At 46.7% G+C, this 14,169-nt stretch overlaps 1 protein-coding gene across 8 annotated transcripts in view; it reads right to left on the bottom strand.

Annotated features, from left to right (window-relative positions):
• Positions 1-201: 201 nt before the first annotated feature.
• The window catches only part of TP63 (tumor protein p63), a 154,257-nt gene continuing 140,289 nt past the window's right edge, over positions 202-14,169 (bottom strand). For 6 of the 8 annotated variants that reach the window (XM_013195003.3, XM_013195002.3, XM_013195007.3 and 3 more), the window contains 4 exons: positions 6,379-6,536; positions 5,405-5,549; positions 4,419-4,512; positions 202-3,177 (listed from right to left, as the gene is read on the bottom strand). In XM_013195003.3, the coding sequence (XP_013050457.1) occupies positions 2,881-3,177; positions 4,419-4,512; positions 5,405-5,549; positions 6,379-6,536 (694 nt within the window). In that variant the 3' untranslated portion in view covers positions 202-2,880. Of the gene's footprint in view, positions 3,178-4,418; positions 4,513-5,404; positions 5,550-6,378; positions 6,537-8,946; positions 13,055-14,169 lie in introns of those variants that run through there. The other 2 variants (XM_067001985.1, XM_013195010.3) reach the window with 2 other exon arrangements.

Below are 14,169 nucleotides of genomic sequence, written 5' to 3' on the forward strand. Positions count from 1 at the left end.
ACCACCTCCTCGGCCCCTGCACTGGGTCAAGGTACAGCTGCAAAAGGAGTGACCAGGGAGCATCTAAGGGGATTAGACAAACACACGTATGCAGAGGTGACGCTAGGCCCCGCTGCTCAGAGGAGTAAGCAGCAGCAAAGGCTCCTGCTCATTTCCAAGGCGGCGCACAGGCAAGAAAGGAAGATGTTCGGAAATTCAGCATCATTTTCAGTCCGGCTTTTATTTTCATTGACTTCAACAACAAGGTGTTCCAAAACACACACAAGTCCTGGTGCAGGCAACACTGTCATTGCTACAAGCATTGGTAGATCCCATGGGCTTTGATGTATCAAAACAAAACAACAACAACAAAAATAATCACAGCTCTACAGGGGAGGGTAAAAGCTACAGCTGTTCAAACTCACATGAAGATCCCAGTTACACATAAGTGCACTCCGTAGTGGTATACAGTGGAAAGGTTTTCACAGCATATATTTTAGTCACTAGTGATGTAGCAGAAAAGCTCCATCTTACTGCTGAGTTGAAAAGCAGATACTAATGTTCTTGTGCCCAGACTCTGGGCACAGCATTAACTGCATTAACCTTGGTAGTCAGAAGCTTCCTAGTTCCTAGAACGAAGGTAATGAAGGAAGGTAATGAAGGCATCAATATTTGTACAGTACTGAAGCAGCTCAGAAGGATTACACAATGGAGATGCAAAACCACGGAGGTGAGAAGGGCATAACCCAGCTCACCCCCAGGACCTTGCAGAGTACCCGCACTAACACTTTCCCCACACTATCACTGCCCTGCTGAATGAATTCTTGCATTGAGTCAAGAGCAGGCTGACTCGCTTCTTTTGTAGCATACTAGAATAAAAAAAGACATAGTAAGTTTTCACACTGAGCATGTTAAATACTTTGAAATCTAGGACGCTGCTCTTTGAAGTGTTACAAAACAAAATGATAAAACAGGTTTTCGGTACCTGCCCCCTCCCCTCAACTGCAAAGTAACACAGGAATCTCAGTATGAAAAAATACAAATATATTTGTCCAGTGACGACGCCATTTGTTACACTGTATACTGTAAGCATTCTGCATAAAAATAATAATTAAAAAACAGAAAAACAAAAAACATTTTATTGTGGTTCTGTCAGACCCAGTAGCCCAAGAAGAAATAAAAATTGGCATGTTATGCTGTAGGAAACAAAAATTACACATACAAAAAATATATATACACACTTTACAAGGTAACCATCTTATATTACCGCTCAGAGCTATCCAAAATAGGCTTGCACAGTTACCAAAAGGCAGTCTTTGAATGCAACCTGGCACAATGGACAGATGGAGGAGGATGCTAACAATGTTAATTACGTGAAATAAGAGGCACACAGCAGGGCCCAGAAAACAGCCACTGCATTGAAACAAGATTATTTGGTTGTAGCAAGGTAGGATGACAAGTCCTTTAAAAGCTGCTTTTCTCATCTTTCTCCAGTAAAAAACAAAGTCAGGCTTACTGTTAACAGCAAAAGCCAACCTGAAAGCAGCTGTCCTGAGCCGAGCCCCTTGCTTTAGTTTCTCCATACATCAGTCTCACTACCTTGGCCAATATAAACGTCAAAGTGTTCAGTTACTTGTCCAGAGTATCACTGGCAGTCAGAGGAAATGCCTCAGAGCACAGCTGCTGTTCAACCAATGAAGAAAAAACAGAAAAATCATTTTTTTCATGTAAACAGGACTTCTGCAGTAGCAACACTCATACTACCACGGAACTGGTACTTGTTCCGAGGCTGCTGGAAAATACGTATCATATATAATTTTTACTCTGCACTTCTAGTTGCTCATTACTTAGTCTATAGTCCGCAGCAACAAAATAACAGATTCCAGGCTACTACAGGCATGTCTAAAGACAGCTCTAATTAACCAATCTAACAGTCTAAATAAAGAACTGCCTGGGTTCTGGGTAGCTGAAGCCCTACAAATCAGTGTGCAGCTCCCAGTAGGTCCTCTGGTCAGAGGACAGGCAGGCAAATCCTTGTGCTAAACTAACCAGGCAGCATATGTGGCAAAGCCTAATTCTCTAGCTTAAGTTTCAGTAGTAGTACAGAGTGGCTAATGTTGGGTGGGGGACAAAAGTCAGAATTACTGACAGCTGTATCTGTATTTATATCCTGACCGAAGCAAACCAGGATATACAAGTAGAGCGTACATTCAAAATGAGAAGAGATACCAGGTTTGTTTTTCCCCTATAGAATGCAAAGGAAAAGGAAAAGGAGGGTTGCAGGTGGCCATAAGCTCTGGCCTGTCCAGCAAAGTGCATGTGCTGTCTCCGCTGGAGAATAGTATACATGAACAGAGTGCTCAGCTCTGGGGGAAGAGGCTGTTTAAGTGCAACATTCAGCAGACCAATTCCCATTTGTTTTTCAGATGAACTGCCGGTTTGGGATTTAGTGGCTTTGGGTGTTGATTTTTACTTTTTTGTTTTTAGCTTTTTTTAAAAAAAAGTTTTAACCTTCCTGCTTTTCAAAGTGGGATTGCTGGATGACAGAGAGAGTTTGCAGGTCAGGACACCCGCAAGGCGTGAGAGGATTCAAAAAGTCAAGAAAAGAAGCCCTCTCCCCAAAGGAAAACACGAAACAAGGACAACGCCTTCTCGAGAAGGCCAACAGCTTTCAAGGAAACGCCACCCGCCTTCCCCCTTCGCTCAGCTCCTCCTCTTGCAAGAGCTGGGGTGGAGGTTGCGGTCCAGGAGCATGGCCTAGACAGCATCAAGGGCATAACTAGCGTGAGCGAGCAAGGAGGCTCCCTCCGCCCTTCGTCCGGGGGTGCAGTACCAAGCAGAAGGGAAGACAAATGAAGGGCTGAGCAGTTTGTGGCTGAGGCGGGGCGGGGTCTGCGGAGCTCACTCCCCTTCCTCCTTGATGCGTTGCTGTTTGTTGCGCCGGGCATCCATGTCGAAGTTGAAGTCGTTCCACTCGTCGCGGGGTGGGAAGGAAATGGTCTGCCGGAGCGTGAAGCGGACCGCGTCGATGACCCGCTCCCCCCGGGTTTCACTGGAGCCCACGCTGACAGTGGAGGCGCCGCTGGGGGTACGCAGGAGGTGGGGAGGGGAGGAGAAGTCATGGAGCTGCCGGTGGTCCAGGATGCCCTTCCAGATGGCGTGGCGGAACTGCTCCGGGATCTTGAGGCTCACCAGATCCTGCAAGGCAAGGAGCAGGGCTTAACAGGGCAATCCCTGGGCAATCCAGGGGGTCTGGGCTCCAGGAAAAGCAGCCTCTGGGCCACCCTGCAAGTGCTTAATTATTAACACACGGTGGCTGCGATGCGCTACAGAAGACAAGCCACTGATCCTGAAGGTGGTGGTTCACTGGCTCACCACTCCTGAACAAGTATGCGTAGCTGAGAGGCAGCAAGGACTGATGACACAAGGTCCCTTTTGAAGTGACACAGTCATGCATAAGATATGATGACCTAAAGCTAGAAGTTTAACTGGACTGCAAGGCCTCCAAAACTCCTGTGGAGAGTTCTGCTGGTTGTCTGTGGTGGGGGATGCTGGACTGCAGAAGTTCAACAGCTTTGAAAAGTTCACTGTTCATTTCAAAGCCTGCAAAAGGATTTTAGAATTAAAGTTTGGGCTCCAGTATTCAAAGCTCTGTGTCTGACTCTGTAGAAACTGCCTAAATGACTTGAACAAAGCTTAAGGCAGAAACCTAAGCTTAAAACATTTGGACTTCGAGGCCCCATCGCCTCTGCAGGTACTGTACTTGAGGGCAGCCTTACCTAACTCTGGGAAATGTGACATTGGCTTTTGAAAACAAGTTAGCAACCAGCTTTGGTTAATTTGGGTCAGCTTTTCTAATTAGAGCATCAGCAGAAGGAAGGCAGCCCAGCCTAGGAAGCATCACAGCCTTGCAAAGTCTTGGGGCAGAAAAGGGAGGGCCATCTCTCTGGAGAGCAGCGGCATAGGATAGGAGGAAGCAACCCTGCAGCAAGAGCCATGCAAGAGAAAAGGCAGCTGGGCCGAGATGTCAGTGGCAAGGGAAGATTGTTAAGGTAAGGCCAGAAAACAGAAGCAGGGAGGGGAAAAATGCAGACCACTTCGAGATAGCCTACTTGTCTGCAGGCGAGTGAGGTGTTTCAGAGGAGTGTAAACTGAAACCAAGCCTTGCAGATTTAACAGGCGTGTGGGCTGGGGCCACTTTGGGGACTAAAAAGGACAGCAGTGGGGAGGGGGAGAGGCACTTTCTCTGTGCCAGGCAAGGTAGTTACAACCACCAACTGGCACTGAGTCCAGCCTCTATACCTCCCAGTAAGTTTTCTGTGGTGTGCAACAGCCTTAAATCAAACTAATCACATAAAAAAAATACTGAGTCTGGATTTGACCTGTTTCTACAGCAGGGCCAAGACTGCAAACAAAGGAAATGGTGAGGAGTTACTTACATCCATGGAGTAATGCTCAATCTGATAGATGGTGGTCAGCCCCTGGGTCGTGAAATAATCCACACAGGATGAGCAGCCCAACCTCGCTAAGAAGCTGCAGAGGAGGAAGGAAGGAAGGAGAGAGAAAAAAGGATCACCCTGGCTGCAACAGCCCAAACCACAGAAAAACCAAACACTAAGCCAACCTGCAGCAACAGGAAATGAAGCTTTTACCCTTGGCTTGACCTTCTCCAAGACATCCCAGGCCAGCAAGCCACATCGCTGCCACACCAAACAAATGAGGGAGTCCTTCAATCTTGGCTCCTAGTAGACAACCCTCATGGCAGCACCATGCCTTAGCCGAAAGCTGGTGTTGCATTCCAGACGTCAGGGCAGGAAGGCTCCCAAGGACCTTCCTCTGCCAGGCCACTTCACCTGGAATGCAGCTGAGCCCATGGCAGCACGCCACATAGATAGAGGGCTTCACCAAGGCGGTTGGTCTGGGGCTCAGACACATCATGCACCCACAGTACTTGAAATCATCACGTTCCTCTCTAAGCATAAAGGGTCATGGGGAGCATTTTTCAACCTGTTTGACTTCATGGAGGGCAGACGAGCTGCATCTCTAGGGAGGCCGGTTGTACTTCTGACCCCAGCCATAGCTTACTGCATGGCCACAGAAGAAAAGAAATACAAGTGTCAATAAAAAAACTCTGTAAGACTCCCTGGCTTACTTCAGGGTGCCCTCTGCTCCACCAGTCCAGCAGATGCTGCATCCCTTGGCTTTCTTGCAGTCCTACTGTCCCTGTTTCTCTCAGCTGCTCACAGGTGGGGTTTTGAGGCTCAGGGCCCTGAGGGTGGCCCAGCCTCAGGCCTGCCAAAGCCCACTGGATCCAGAACTCCAGGAAAACAGGGTGAGGGACCTGGCAGGGGCCACTCAGGCTCCTGGCACGAGGCCTCTGCTCCCTGTGGGTAGGAAATGTGCTGGGCAGCCTGCTCCTGCTCACCTGACAATGCTGCAGTCTGTGGGGTATGGAGGAGGGGGAGTGCAGTGGGACGTTGAAGGCATGGAGAGGGGAGGAGGCAGCGCCTGCGTGGGGCTGAGGCCATTCATGTCGCCGGTCATGGCCATGTGGGTGCCCATCATGGGAACTGGAGGAGAGAAGGAGGAGCACATTGTTACCGAGGCATCCCTGCACCTCACCTCACCCCCAGCACAGAGCAGCCCGCAACCCAAGCAGCCTTAAACTCACACAGAAGCAGCTCACGAGGAATTTAAGGCAGGGCCCCCATGACTGCACAAGGACCAGATGACAGACAGTTCTGCAGGAGCTCTCCCCTTGCCGAAGCCGCTGCTGGCAGCCCTGCCTCTGCATCACCTTCCCTTACAAACTGGCTGCGTAGAAACCTAAGCAAGCTGTGGGCATCTCATCTTTCCCTGCTGCAGGAAAGGAGCAGGACTGAGCCAGCAGAGTAACCCAATACAGAAGCCAAACAGCTTTGTTTTCAGAGACACTGAGCACCCAAAGGGGATCAGCAACAGGTGTGGGCGAGAGCCCAGCGCTTTTGAAATTAAAAAAAAAGCAGCGCTTCTTAGCCCCCAGAACCATGTCTGTCATCCTGGATTTACAGGGCTGCTGGGCACTCTTCAGCAGCCAGGAGGAAACAGGTTACAGAGCTGGGAGCTGCAGACATTTCCTTTGAAACTAAGGAGCGTCTTAATTGAAATGAAAGAAAGTTTGCCAATGTTTCCATCTCCTCTGCTGGGAAGGTCTTTAAAGACAGACAACTGTGCAGCCAGCCAGATTTGCAGCATGAAGGAGCTCTGTTCACCCCTGTGAGGCTCACAGAAGGATGCTGAAGCCCGGAGAAGGCAGGTGACTTGCCCTGTGGCACAACAGCACCTCAGAAATGTCCAGTCTCCTTCCCCAGACCAGCAAGGAGCGCACACGGAACAGGAGGAGGAGCAAGGGTTTCTTACTGTTGGTTCCCATGCCGTCAGGGATGGTGGTTGGGGTCAGGGCATTGCGCTGCTGGGGGTTAATTAGCTGGCTGACCGAGGGCAGCTTGTTCATGCTGTTCATTTTGCTGAGCGGCGGCGAGTTGGAGCCATAGGACGACTGTGACTGCATGGAGGTCCTGCAAAGCAAGGAGATGTTACAACAGGAATCACAGCATTTGATTAAGAGTGCACATCCAAGGGGATACACATTTTGTTTGTAGCATGGTGAGGTCCCGCTACTAAAGTCACTGACACTGTGGGAGTGCTGCAGCTAAAGATCATCGGAGGGAGTCAACATGAACTAAGCATTTTCTCCACATATTCTAGGGATTTAAAGAAAAAAATACGAAAGAAAAAGGGCAGCTTTGCTTTTGGCTCAGATTTTTTATTTAAAGAAAAGTTTCTACATTACTTTTTCAGTTGAAGAGAACATACCCAAAGCCACCACACAGCTGCCAGAACTTGGAAAAATATTTTTCAAGTAAGCTCTCTTTGTGGTCAAATGCTTTTTCCCTAAGAACAAGAACTGAGAGAGCCATCTCAAATCATCTTAACTACCCCTAAATCTGATGGCAGCAGTAGTTTTCAGATCAGGACACACTGATCACCTTGGTTTCTCCAAAATTCATAGTTATTCATATAAGCAGGCTATTACCATGTCTGTATAAAACCAGAGGGTCTTTGCATAAGACAGGCTCCACACACCTTAGGGAATAGGCACCTAGATGCAACTTTTGTTGGCATTACGAAACCTTGTATCCAGACCCCACAGGCTGCTTGCAAAGAGTATCAGATTCCTGTAACCGTCCAACAGCACTGACCTCCCTCAAGTCCAGACAGCCCCCAGCTCCATCCCACATATCTCCAAACTGGGCCAGAGGCTTGCTGGCAAGCTCGTCCCTCCCCAGCCCCGATGGTCCCAGCTGCAATCCCACCTCGTAAGCGATCTGGAGCATGAAAACTGGGCTGCTTCTGAACAGCAGCCCAGCTCCGAGCTCAAGTTACAGCTGCGGCATCCCATTTGGAGTGGGGTCTTAGTTGGAATATGCGGAACACGACCATTAGAGCAGGCCCAACAGCACGCTTGGCAGGGTGCTGCTGGGACACAGGAGAGCAGGTTCTCTCTTTGCACACCAAGGGAGCTCACAAGACCGGGCAAAGACACTCAGGAAGCGGGCACGCTTCCCAGACACGACATACCCTCACACAAGCCTACTTGCTGGGCTTGCAAGGAGCCCAGCGCCCATCTGGCCATACCAGAGTGACCCCATGGCGAGTGAGAAAGGGCACATTCCCATCTGATTCCCCATTGAGAAACTCGTTCGTCTGGGTCTAACTGGCTACGCCAATTCCTGGGAACTGGCTCTCCTTCTATGCAAAGGGAATAGTTATTAAAATAAGCAAAGTGTAAAGGAAAGAAAAGGCTTATTCTTGGGTAATTTATTAAAACCTTCAGCACTCAAGGTCAAGTTCCATACAATTACATCGTCTCCAGCTTCCTGCGCTTTTTAAAACTTGCAACGGTGGGTGGAGAAATATCTATGCTAACAGGCTTGAATATCTAAGGCCCTGAAGAAATGTTACTTAATTACACAATTACAGGAGGTGCAGAAGGGTGTGAACTGTCCTTTGGCAGTGAAGATGCAGGACAAGATCCAGCAAACTTCTTAGACTCAAGGAAGTGGAAAGCAGAAGCAGCTTCGCAAATTAATATTAATGATGGCAGCAACTCCCAGGGGGAAGTGAAACCGAGCCACGAAGTTCAGGCCCAGCTTTTCAGAGCGAAGGGAATTATTCAGATCGGAGGTTTCACTTCAGCAATTATAAATGTTGAGGCCAGCCGTAAGATTCGAGTCAGACGGACACTACCCTTAACTTAAGAGACCTCTAGATTTCGGACTAGAATTAATATTTCTGCTTTGCAAGTTCAGGAACCTAGACTAACTGAGCTTCAGCTGAAATTTATACACACCTGAGGAGTCCCTTAGGGCAAAATCTGAATGCCATGCAAGCGAGGAGGTCACCGTGTACAAAAGCCTCCACAGTGAAATTCCAAATGAAACCAACAGAGACTCCCCAAAAGAGATTTATTTTCAATATTTAAGCTCAGGGAAGGTTTTATTTTATAGAGCTCATGGCTCTGAACACTTTTTTTGGATACCTGTTGGTACAAAACAAGGTTCTGCAAGGAGGTCAGTAGGGGGCCTAACTTTGCTCTCAATGCCACCAAGAGTGACCTCAACAAAACTAGTTATGCTCGTGCAGAACACTGTGGAAAAAAAGTGAACAAAAGCCAAAAGCACCCTATGATAGACAAAAAAGAATACATACTTTCACTTACAGCTTAAGGACTCCATTCTCATCTCTTTCATACTCATAAGAATCAAGATTAGCTCTATTAAGACAATTAAACTCAAGTCAATGAAACAGGAAAGAAACGAGCATTTTTCTTTATACCCATAATCTTTTATACTGAACTATTCAGTCACATAAGCAGACATGAAAGGTCTAGAGAACGCCATTTAGCCAAAGAAAAGTCCCAAGATAAACCAAGATGCAAAATTTTATTCAAAATTAATGTCACACATCAATATAGCAACAGCCTCAGAAACACAAGAAAATGTTTTTGGTATTAAACACACAGACTACATGGTGTTTTGAGGATTCATTTAAAATATATTGCTTTTTTCTCATTTTTTTTTTAAACAGGTATTATAAGAATGTCATGCACAGTGATTTTCATTAAAATTATACTTACTATATCTCAAGAAAGATTAGAAGTAGGAGCATTAACATTTCTTTGATATCAATGCCAGCGAAACACATTTTAATATCAAGGTATAAGGACTTCAATTAAGAGACTATTATGCTTCTTGGAACAGTCTGATACAAAAGGCACTGAGTCACATTCTGCAACTGATTTTTCTCTCTTCAAGAGGCTATGTAATTATTTAGCCAATAACATTTGTAGTTATGCAAGCTCATATGAGGGCAATCAACTCTCATGCTTCAAGGCATATACTGATCATCTCAAGAGGTCAGGAAGAAACTTACTCTCTCCCACATACGAAGCACAGTTCAGTTCACGGGTTACCTTATATAAATCTGTGCTTTCCCAGCTCACTGGATACCAGCCCTGCACCAGAGGTAGAAAACTGCTTGGATAGACCAATTACCTGATTCAGTAGAAAAGTCCTTGAGTCCTCATTCACATTAGATGAGCACACCATCATGTAAGCAGTCTTAATGCAAATGACGAAGGTTCAGTAAGTGCAGGAGTAGAGCAGCTCAGGGTTGGAGAGTTCGAGATCTCACCCAAGCCCCTGTGCTTGTGGCTTGCTATCCCTGAAAACTTAAGAGCTAGTTGCAATGCAAAGACCCAGGAAGAATTGAAGCCGCTCAGTTCTGGGCCTGCTTTTCCTTACAGTGGCCAGAGCAAGTGCATCAAGGATTACATGACAAGTTCATACATGGTCTATATGCCCAGTGGCAACCCTTTTTCAAGTAAGGTTGCCTACTGCATTGCATAACCCTGGGATGTCACTGATGTACTCTAGTAATGGCACACAAGGGACACAGACGATGCTCAGCTGCACTCATCACTTAGAGCTCATGAAACAGGACACTAAAAAGCAGAGAGATGCCCTTGCTCTCCACATCTCAAAAAGCTGCAGTTACATAGCTACCAACAGTGCATCTTCTCAATCACACAAGCGATCTGCATGCTTGGTAGCCAGCTGGGAGCATGGAAAGGAGGAGCTCTGACGGTCACTAGGCAGGCAGCAGCTACAACACAGGGACATGGGTAGAAACAATTCCCTTTACATTTCAGGTATGGGAATTTCCCAAGGCAAACAGTGAATCAAGCTTACCCTTCAGGGAATGAAGCTATAGTATAGGGAACAGACATACATCAACTAGTTGATAAAGACTGATATAGCCTGGGTGACTGCTAAGGACCACTTAACCCACTTGGTTATTCCTCAAAAGAAAAAAGCTTACTTTTCTGAAGCACCAGAGATGAAGAATCAAAAGACAGTTGAGGGTTGGTGGCGTTTTTTTCCCCCCCAGCTGCAGAGGACAGACTAAAACGCAACTCTAACTCTTTCAGCTCCAGGTTATTTGATGGAAAAAGTTACACTTTCAGATAATCACCTAGTAGCTGGAGAGGAAACCGAGTCACCATTAAGACCATTTTCATAAACACTTAAAAGTAAAGAATACAAGTAGGAAAGACATCCCAGAGGACAGTGGGATCCAAATAAACCAACTGCTTGTTTGGAAGTCCCAGGTGTTGCATTGCCCACGATGGTACACAAGATTTCCCACAGGTCAGACCACAGGACAACTAGAGCACGAGCTACGATCTCCTGATGAGGGGCTGTGGGTGCCTCAGACCTTCTGAGGTTTCGCCTCCCCAAACTCTCTAGTGGGTAGGCCCTGAAGTAGAGTTCTGATAGACATTAGCGTACCCCATCCCAGTATTTCCATATTGGCATCCACAAGCAGACAAAACCAAGATCCAGAAATAAACCTGTTTGGAAAGACAGACTGATATTGCCAAACATAATCCCACATTTGCGTTGCAGTTGAGGTTCAGATTCCCAGCCCTCATATGGAAAGGAGGAGTATTGCCTTTCTTCTCCCAAATAAAAAGGCACAACATGATCTTTTCTGTGATCTTGAAACTCTTCCTAGAGTTTCCAGACAAAGTAAAGAGGCACTTGATTTGTCTAACTTTACACGAGGAACAATGGTAGAACTGCAACTCTATGAATAGTCACTGCTAGCATTTACTTCATTATTTATATTTAATCATATTTCTGGGGGGCTCTTCTGCATCAGCCCTCCCCTACGCTTCTACAGTAGAACAAGTCTTGTTAAGACAATGAAGGAGATATCCAGAGATGGAATACGGCTCTCAAGAGATTTCAGTGCGAGTCATCACCTGCTCAGATCACAGCTCTGCTGCCTGGAAGCAGATGATGCGATGTTCAGAGATAAGAGTCTTCTCCCACTGCATCAGGCATTCTTTCCTTGGTGGGTGGCCAGGAGGCCCGCTCTGCACTGGAAGGCGCCTTCTCTTCAGGCTGTGCCTAACCACAAGTGTGTCAGTGCTTGGTATACACCTGCTCCAAATAAATCCAGCATCAGTCGAGCTGCAGGCATACAGGCCCCCATTAGCATCGATTCAGCCACGGACTTGCCATTCTCATGGGCTACTGATCACTGGCATTTGTGTCTGAGCTCTGTTTCCCCAGTCACCGCTGACCTGGGCAAACACCAGCATGCAGGGAGCACCTTTCAGTAAGTTCTTCATATTTCTATCTCCCGCAGCCATGAACAGCAGCAGGTTCCCCCAGGAAAGATGCCACTGCCTGAGAACATAAGTCAAAGTACACTTCTCTACCAGCATTAGCGGCTGGTTTTCATGTGAAGACAAGCCACAGCAAGCATCATCTCAGCAGCTCCTCCCTTATCTCCAGTATATGCTCCTAGAGCCACCATCAGCAATGCCAGTATAATTCCACAGCATGTTACTTGCCTGTTCATCATTCTTCCTTCATGCTGATCTGGGGTTGACACTTAAGAGATGAAGCTTCTAAGGGATACAAATCCACCTTGTCAAGCCCCATACAAACAGCTTTCAGAGGTAGAGTTTGACACAAGCAGTGCGAGGATCTACAAGCCCTTGCTGAGAAAGTCTCCTGCACAGGAATTGCTAAGCCAGTCTATTTATGGACACAAAAAGCAAGAACAATGGCCACTGACTGCAAGATTAATGGACAAGATGGGCATGGCTTAAGGCCACTTGGCTGAATCAACTGCAACATATGCTGGCACTGCTTTCCTTTGAACCGAGGTCTGCAGTGACTGGGTAAATTGTAATAGGCTTAATGCGTGCTCCAAAGCAACATGGTGCAAAGTTGGACAGTGTCATTCAGTCTTCCCTACAATTTGGATGCATTTTAGATCAAACCTTTTATGATTAGAAATAAAGGGAAACAATTCATGACACCAAATTAGTGGGTATTTCTACAGAAAAAATTGATCTTATATCTAGTGCCAATATAATTACTACCTCCCTCTGTCCAGCAGTACAAATACTTCAGCTACTTGCACTATTACTGCATAACTGGCATTAAAACAGGCCCAACTGAATACCACAGACTTTAAACACCCCACCCTCTTCCATCCCCCCAGCCCACGAATACTTTAATTTAAACAAGACGAGGCATTTAAAAATTGAGACCTGCTCAGAGAAACCCTGCCGAGTTTCACAAATACAGAAGTTAACAGGAAAGAGTATTAACAGATTACAAAAACAAGAAAAAGTTACACCAGGAAAGACAACATTGTGGTTCCAGACCTCCCGATGCCACCGGCAACAGCTAAGAGATCTGTAGAAGTGTCTGTTGTTTTGGCAAACTTTGAGTCCCTTCAGGAGATTACTCTATGTACTCCCTTGCTATCAGGCTGCGTATTTGCCCCACTGCTCCTAGTCCTGCGAGCTGGGCAAAGCCACCCTGCCAGCTCGGTTTATGGATATACTGATGGTTTTGGGGGGCTGGAATGTTTTAGGATGGTATCGGTTTGTTTGGGAGAGTCTCTCCTTGAGTCCATGAGTTCACTCCTGAAGCAGGCCGAAAGGAGACTGTAGAGAAGGAACCAGAGAAAAGAAGAGATGAATTTACAGGACCCTTCATCAGACACCAAGAAAGAAACAGCCACCTTCCAACCTTCATGATCACAGTATGGACTTGACAGAGGGAATAAGTAGATGTCTTTGCACCTACAGTGAGGGTATGCAACAGGCAGATTTAGAAAGCTGGAAAGCCCCAAATACAAGTGAGTGCTTGGCAAGAAAGAAAACAACCATTTGATATGGAAATCAGATTTCTGTGTCCCAGTCTCATGGGTGCAAACAGTGCTCTGATACTGTTCCCAGCAGCTCTTGATAGGCTGAAGAAATATGAGAGGAAAAAAGCACTCAGCCAAATAGGAAGAAGAGACAAGCAGCTTCCACCAGGTTCATTTCAAACTTCAGTTACTGAAAAAACAGAAGCTGGTGCTAGGAAGAGAGGATTGTGCCTACTGTGAAAGGGCTGTAGTGATTATTTCTCCAGTACTCCCTCTTTCAAAGCCAAGGGACTCTGCACTGAAGCTGAAGGGTCCCTGGGGCTGCCAGCTGACACAAAGGCAGTGCACCCTCAGAGCCAGCAAAGCGAGCACAGCATGTCTTCATGGACCTAATCCCACACTTTTTTCTAGCTTACTTTCATCTTGCTAATTCTCTAGTGAGAACGCTATCCAAGTGCCTCGAGTTCACAACACATGCAAACACAGCACTACAAAAACAAACCAAGCCATGCAAAAATCCACTAGAGCTTCCACACCAAGACAGAACAACTAGGTGGAGGCATGAGGAATACCTTCCCTGCTGGCCTCCTCCCTGCCGTGGTAAGCACCAGACTCTTTGCAGTTCCTGTCTCAGCTGGAGCACAGGAGGCACTGGATAGCTCTGCTTTGTCACACCTCACTTATGAGGTTAATCCCCTCTCATCTGGGGAATGAGCTGTGCTGCTCACTAGATTGAAAGGCAGCCAGTAGGTTGGTAGCTGCAGCCCCACTAACACGGAAGAAATATTTACTGGGCTGTAAGAGCCCGCTGGGATATAGGAGTTGTTCTTGGTAGGCATTGGAAGACTTCGCAAACTCCTATGTTATTACACATTCAAATACAGGCTGTTCTGAAAACAGTGCTCAAAA

The sequence above is a fragment of the Anser cygnoides genome, chromosome 9 (genome assembly GCF_040182565.1).
Source record: "Anser cygnoides isolate HZ-2024a breed goose chromosome 9, Taihu_goose_T2T_genome, whole genome shotgun sequence".
NCBI classification, from domain to species: Eukaryota; Metazoa; Chordata; class Aves; order Anseriformes; family Anatidae; genus Anser; species Anser cygnoides.